The sequence below is a fragment of the Pteronotus mesoamericanus genome, unplaced genomic scaffold (assembly GCF_021234165.1).
Source record: "Pteronotus mesoamericanus isolate MK-2021 breed Mesoamerican mustached bat unplaced genomic scaffold, CSHL_Meso_final contig_2, whole genome shotgun sequence".
NCBI lineage: Eukaryota > Metazoa > Chordata > Mammalia > Chiroptera > Mormoopidae > Pteronotus > Pteronotus mesoamericanus.
In genome coordinates this window covers 20,026,905-20,032,904 of record NW_026555084.1, presented here as the reverse complement: position 1 = coordinate 20,032,904, position 6,000 = coordinate 20,026,905, and the positions used below count along the sequence as shown (strand labels likewise).

The window sequence follows — 6,000 nt, the reverse complement described above, 5'->3', positions numbered from 1 at the left end:
CACATCCTTGGCAGCTACCGATGCCCCAATAATCCTCCTTTTTGTAGAGCTTTTTATCTATCAGGGAGATAGATGTTAAACAGAAGGCACACAAATCTATCTGTGATTTCAAATTATTATAAGTGTTGTTAAGGAAAAATAAAAAATGTGATGAGAAAACATTAACGGGTGATTGGACTTAGGATGGGAGGGTCAGGGAAGCGTCCCCGGGGAGGTGGCATCCAAGGTGAAGAATGGGTGAAGGGCCTTCCGGGCAGGGCAGCGGCGCGGGGGCGGCCTGGGGCGGGACAAGCCGCGGCGGTAGAGCCTGGAAGAAAGGCAGGGGCGTGGGGGCAGGGGGCCTGGCCACGGGCACGGTCAGGGCCGTGCAGTGCGAGAACCTGGGGTTTCTGTGCGTTCGGGTCCCTGCACAGCCAGCCTCTGAAGGGCCGCGAATCAGGGGGGTTCTGTAAGCAGGTCTATTTTCCGGAAAGATCGCCCTGTGCTCTGTGAGCGAAATGGGCTAGCGGGGCACTTGGGACCTCAGCAGCCGCGGGCAGGGGCTGAGCGGGCAATTCATCATCCGCTTAACTGGATCGGTGAAGGCCATCTGAATTCCTGTTGATGTGAACATCGGATACTCTCCCCATAGAGCCCCAGGACAATTTTAGGAGCTGGTCTCTACCAGGGGGTGACACACCCCAGAAAGCGCACAGGACAATTCATTGCAGGGTGACAGGGAAACATTAGGACTTTTATTTTTAAAAATAGTAAATAAGTTAAAATGTTATTCTTTTCAAATTATTTCTTTATTTCATAATGTGCAAAATATACTCTAACACATAACTATAATAATTATATATCAATGTATTAAACAATTATTACATATCATTTATAAAAATTGTATTGTATGTAAGTGTATATGTAATTTATAAACAAACAAATATATATATGGGATGGTGTTAGAAAACTTTTTACCGATAGGGCAGCTTTTCTTCCTGTGCTATGAATCTGTTACCTGTCTCTGTCAAAAGCTCCTCTGACTCCAACCCTGAAATTACTATTTTAGGATTTTATTGTCATATACTACAGAGGTTTAGGGAAAACTTAGGCTAGAATTTATATCAATGAACTAAAACAAGTAAACGTAACAAGATAAAACTAACCTTGTGCTCATTTCCTGTGCTCAGACTTTCCAAATCCCAGGACAATGCCTGACACACATGAGATGTTCCATAAATGTTTGCTGAATGTATAAATGAAGAACCAATTTATTGAATAAAAATAAAATTAATTCTGACCTAAAGGTTTACTTATTAACTTTCTATAATTGCTTAAACCCACCAATAAATAGAACTGTTAAGCCCTCACCTGACTACAAGCATACCTTGTTTTATTGCTCTTAGCTTTATTGCACTTTGCAGACACTGCATTTTTTTTACAGACTGAAGATTTATGGCAACCCTATCAAGTCTATTGGCACCATTTTTCTAACAGAACTTGCTCACTTTGTGTGTCTGTCACACTTTGGTAATTTTTGCAATATTTTAAACTTTCTCATCATTATATTTGTTATAGGGATCTGTGATCAGTGATCAGTGATCTTTGATGTTACTGTTGTGATTGTTTTGGGGCACCACAAACTGCACCCTCATAAGACGGCAACCTGAATGAATAAATGTTGTACTTGTTCTGACTGCTCCATCAACCAGACATTCTTCCATCTCTTTACTCCTCCTCAAGCCTCCATATTGCTTGAGGTACAACGATAGTGAAATTAGGCCAACAAATAACCCTACAATGGCCTCTAAATATTCAAGTGAAAGGAAGAGTCACATGTCTTTCGCTCTAAATCAAAAGCTAGAAATTATTAAGCTTAGTAAGGAGGGCATATTGAAAATCAAGACAGGTTGAAAGCTAGGTCTCTTGCACCAGTTAGCCAAGTTGTAAATGCAAAGGAAAAGGTCTTGAAGAAAATTAAAAGCAACACTCCAGTGAACCCATGAATGATAAGAAAGGAAAACAGCTTTACTGCTGATACTGAGAAAGTTTCAGTGGTCTGTATAGAATATCAAACCAGGCACATTTCCTTAAGCCAAAGCCTGATCCGGAATAAGGCTCTAACTCTCTTCAACTCTCTGAAGGCTGGGAGAGCTGAGGAGGCTGCAGAAGAAGAGTCTGAAGTGAGCAGAGGCAGGTTCCTGAGGTTTAAGGAAAGAAGCTGCCTCCGTGACACACGGTGAAAGGAGGAGCAGCAGAGGCTGACAGAGGAGCTGCTGCCAGTGGTCTAGAAGATCTAGCTAAGGCGCTTACTGAACATGGCTGCACTAAACAACGGGTTTTCAGTGGAGATGAAAGAACCTTCTGTTGAAAGAAGCTGCCATTTAGGACTTTCCTAGCTAGGAGGAGAAGTCATTGCCTGGCTTCATGGCTTCAGCGGACAGGCTCTCAGGGGCTAATGCAGCTGGTGGCTATGAGCCGAAGCCAACGCTCATTTACCAGTCCCCAAATCCCAGGGCCCTTAAGCATTATGCTAAACCTGTTGTGCCTGTGCTCTATAAGTGGAACAACAAAGCCTGGATGACAGCACGTCTATTTACAACATGTTTTACTGAATATGTTAAGCCCACTGTTGCTTAGAAAAAAAGATTTATTTCAAAATATCACTGCTCATTGACAGTGCGCCTGGTCACCCAAGAGCTCTGATGGAGATGTCCAAGGAGATTAATGTTGCTTTCAGGCCTGCTAACTCAACATCCATACTGTGGCCCATGGATCAAGGAGTAATTTCCACTTTGAAGTCTTATTAATAAGAGATACATTTTGTAAGGCTGTAGCTGCCACAGACAGGATCCTTATGATGGATCTGGGCAAAGCCGATTGAAAACCTTCTGGAAAGAATTCTTTGTTCTAGATGCCATTAAGAACATTCATGATGCATGGGAGGAGGTCAAAATATCACCATTAACAGGATTTGGAAGAAGCTGATTCCAGCCCTCATGGATGACTCTGAGGGGTCGAAGACTTCGCTGGGGGGAAGTAACTGCAGATGTGGTAGAAACAGCAAGAGAACTAGAATTAGAAGCGGAGCCTGAAGATGTGACTGAATTGCTGCAGGCTTGTGGTAACAGTTTAATGAATGAGGAATCGCTTCTTGTGGATGAGCAAAGAAAGCGATTTCTCGAGATGGAATGTGCACCTGGTGAAAATGTTTAGGTTGTTGAAATGGCAACAGAGCATTTGGCACATCCCATAAACTCTGTTGAGAAAGGGCAGTGGCAGACTTTTGAGAGGACTGACTCCAGTTTTGAAGAAGTTCTACTGGGGGTAAAATGCTGTCAGAGCATCACATGCTACGAGAAAAATCAATTGTTCATGAAAGGAGGAGTCAGCCTGTGTGGCCAACTTCTTTTGTCTTATTTTAAGAAGTTGCCACAACCACCTCAGCTTTCAACAACCACCACCCTGATCGGTCGCAACCCGCAACAGTGAGGCGAGACCCTCCACCAACAAGAAGACTACAACTCCCTGAAGGCTCAGATGATGGCTAGTATTTTTTAGCAGTAAAGTATTTTTAATTTATGTATATTATTTTTTAGATAATGCTATTGCATACTTACTAGACTACAGTACAGTGTGGACAACTTTTATATGCACTGAGAAACAAAAATTTTGTGTGACTCGCTTTACTGCAATATTCTCTTTACTGTGGTCGTCTGGGATAAAGATTGATTTATTTACTTACTTAATTGAATAAAGAATTATGCAATCTCTCTGAAGTATGTCTGTACATACATCTCAGACATTTTTGTGTTATTTTTTTCTGTGTTAGGCTCTAGCTCCTTTATGGGGTTCAGAGTTTCAACCAGGGCCCGTCCTTCCACCTCGCCCCATCCAGGCCCCGGCAGTTCTGAGAGGCTGGTTGGGTCCTCTGCCCGGCGGGTCCTCAGCAGGTGCAGTTCTTCATTTCATTCTATCCCATCCTCACTGATGTACCGTCCTTCAAGCTGTTCCTCTGTAACTCCTGGGGCTGGCAGCAGAAGCCTAAGTGAAATGTAAGCCCCATCTATAATGGATCTCATTTTCTCCAACGAGTCTGGGTATTGATTTCGGTTCTCTTCCTCAAAGTGAGGGCTGACAGAGCATGACAAGATAAACGGCACAGGTACTGACAGCGTTTTTAGGAGCAGCTCAGTTTCTAGGGTGGGCATGAAAGCTCAGGGAAATATCTTCATTGGCTCCTGGCTGCTGCAGCTGCTGCTGTAGAGTTATCTAGAGAGAGGCTGCAAAACACAGATGGCTCTGGGGCCTAACAGTTCATGTTAATGAAGAGTTAGCTTTGAGAGACACGAAGGACAGAGAATTTATTTATACAGGAGTCCCCAGGAGACAGGCTGCTCCTCAATTTTTAGCCTAATGCTCCCATGCAAAACCTTTTCATATGAAATACTCTGATCTTTAAATGTTGGCAATTAGTCCAATTAGAAAGACCAATTGTACATGCTGAATAACACATCAGAGGGCCTGAATCAGTCCTCTGGCCAACGTTGCCATTTCTGGTCTGAAGTGTGACCACTATTTTCTTCTGTTATCTCACAAGTTCCTTTATGGCTTGGTGTCCCATTTGCCTCCTTTCACCAAAGTGGCCTTAAATTAGTCCGGAGGTCTTTTGCTTCAGTCTTTAAAAACAAAAACAAATTTTCCTTGTATAATGGGAAAATGTTGCTGCCTGGTGCAAACTTCCAGCGCAAAGGAGTAGGGCAGTTAGAAGAAAATTTGGAGTAAGGAACAAGTGGCCTGTTTTCCTTCCTCAGAGCTTCACCTTGAACAAGTTGCTCAACCCCATGTTTGTCCTTTGTTCCCTCCAATGCTTTTCCTGTCTTCCTGTTTCAAGGGATCTTAGTGACTGAACCAGGTCTGGGGCTTCTTGCATCCAGGTTGGGAGAAAACCTAAGTTCTCAAGCACATCGAGTAGTCCCTAAGTGATGGCCATAGTGCATTTTGCTTACCAACACCTTCATTTTCATCGGGGAAACCACGCTGCCCCCTGTGCTTGTGGGGGTGCTGCTGATCCACATGCCCTGCCCTCCCTGATGGGGAGCTGCAAGTGGGCTCCCACGGAAGGGCAGTGCCCCACAGGATCATGAACAAGCTGCCACCAAAAGAAAAGAGCATACTTGTTGGGCAGGCAGAGCTAAGTGGCAGCCACTAAGCCCAAAGGTGGAGCATGTGAATTTGCAGGAAAGGGCGGTTCTCAGAGAAGCCCTTGCCAAGGTCCCTCATGCTGCAGATGACGAAGCTGAAGCTCAGAGACCGTGGGTAACCAGCCTAAGCCACAGGAGACAGGACCTGCAGTTTGTCATCTGCTTGGCATACAACTTACGAGATTTGGGCCATATTAGCATGTTGGTCCTCTGTCTCAGTTGTCTTATTAGCAAAGTGGTCATAATGTTTTCTGAGTCAACTATAGTTTCTGGGAATGAATGGGGCCTTATCTTCAAAGCTCACCATGCCTTGAAAGTACAAAGTGTGACTAGAAAAAGAGATTACCCCAGAGAGTGCACATCCGGTAAAATCAAGTAGCACAAGGCTTTGAGTATAAGTGAAGCTTCTATCTCAATTTATCTTGGGGAGCATAGGACCCTAGAGGTATCTAATAACAACTTCTTGAGCAAGTCAGAGTGCTCTAAGGAAGGTTCCACTTGTTGATTTCCAGTACTGAGAAGGAGCATAAGATTGATGATTGAGAGTAGGCTGGCAGACCTGGGTTTAAGTTCTGGGTTTGTCACTTTCTTGTGCTGTCTTGTGGAAGTTACTTAAATTCCATATATATATGGAATTTATATATATACACACACACATACTTGAGCATAAATGGTTATAGTGACCACAGTGGTGGTTAAGATGGAAGGAGATCAGGAAAGTAAATGCTTAGGATGCTAGACAGTACACACGCTGCTCTAAGTAAACATTAGCCAGCGAAGATGATGACAGAGTAGTAGTACTTGCAGTCATGGTGGT

The 6,000-nt window shown here is 43.7% G+C and overlaps 1 protein-coding gene across 1 annotated transcript in view; it reads left to right on the top strand.

The window, feature by feature from the left end:
• The first annotated feature begins 233 nt into the window (after window positions 1–233).
• Window positions 234–6,000, top strand: part of LOC129066770 (suppressor of cytokine signaling 2-like) — a 29,860-nt gene continuing 24,093 nt past the window's right edge. The window contains exon 1 of the mRNA XM_054568602.1: window positions 234–448. Coding sequence (XP_054424577.1) covers window positions 234–448 — 215 coding nt within the window. The remainder of the gene's footprint in view (window positions 449–6,000) is intronic.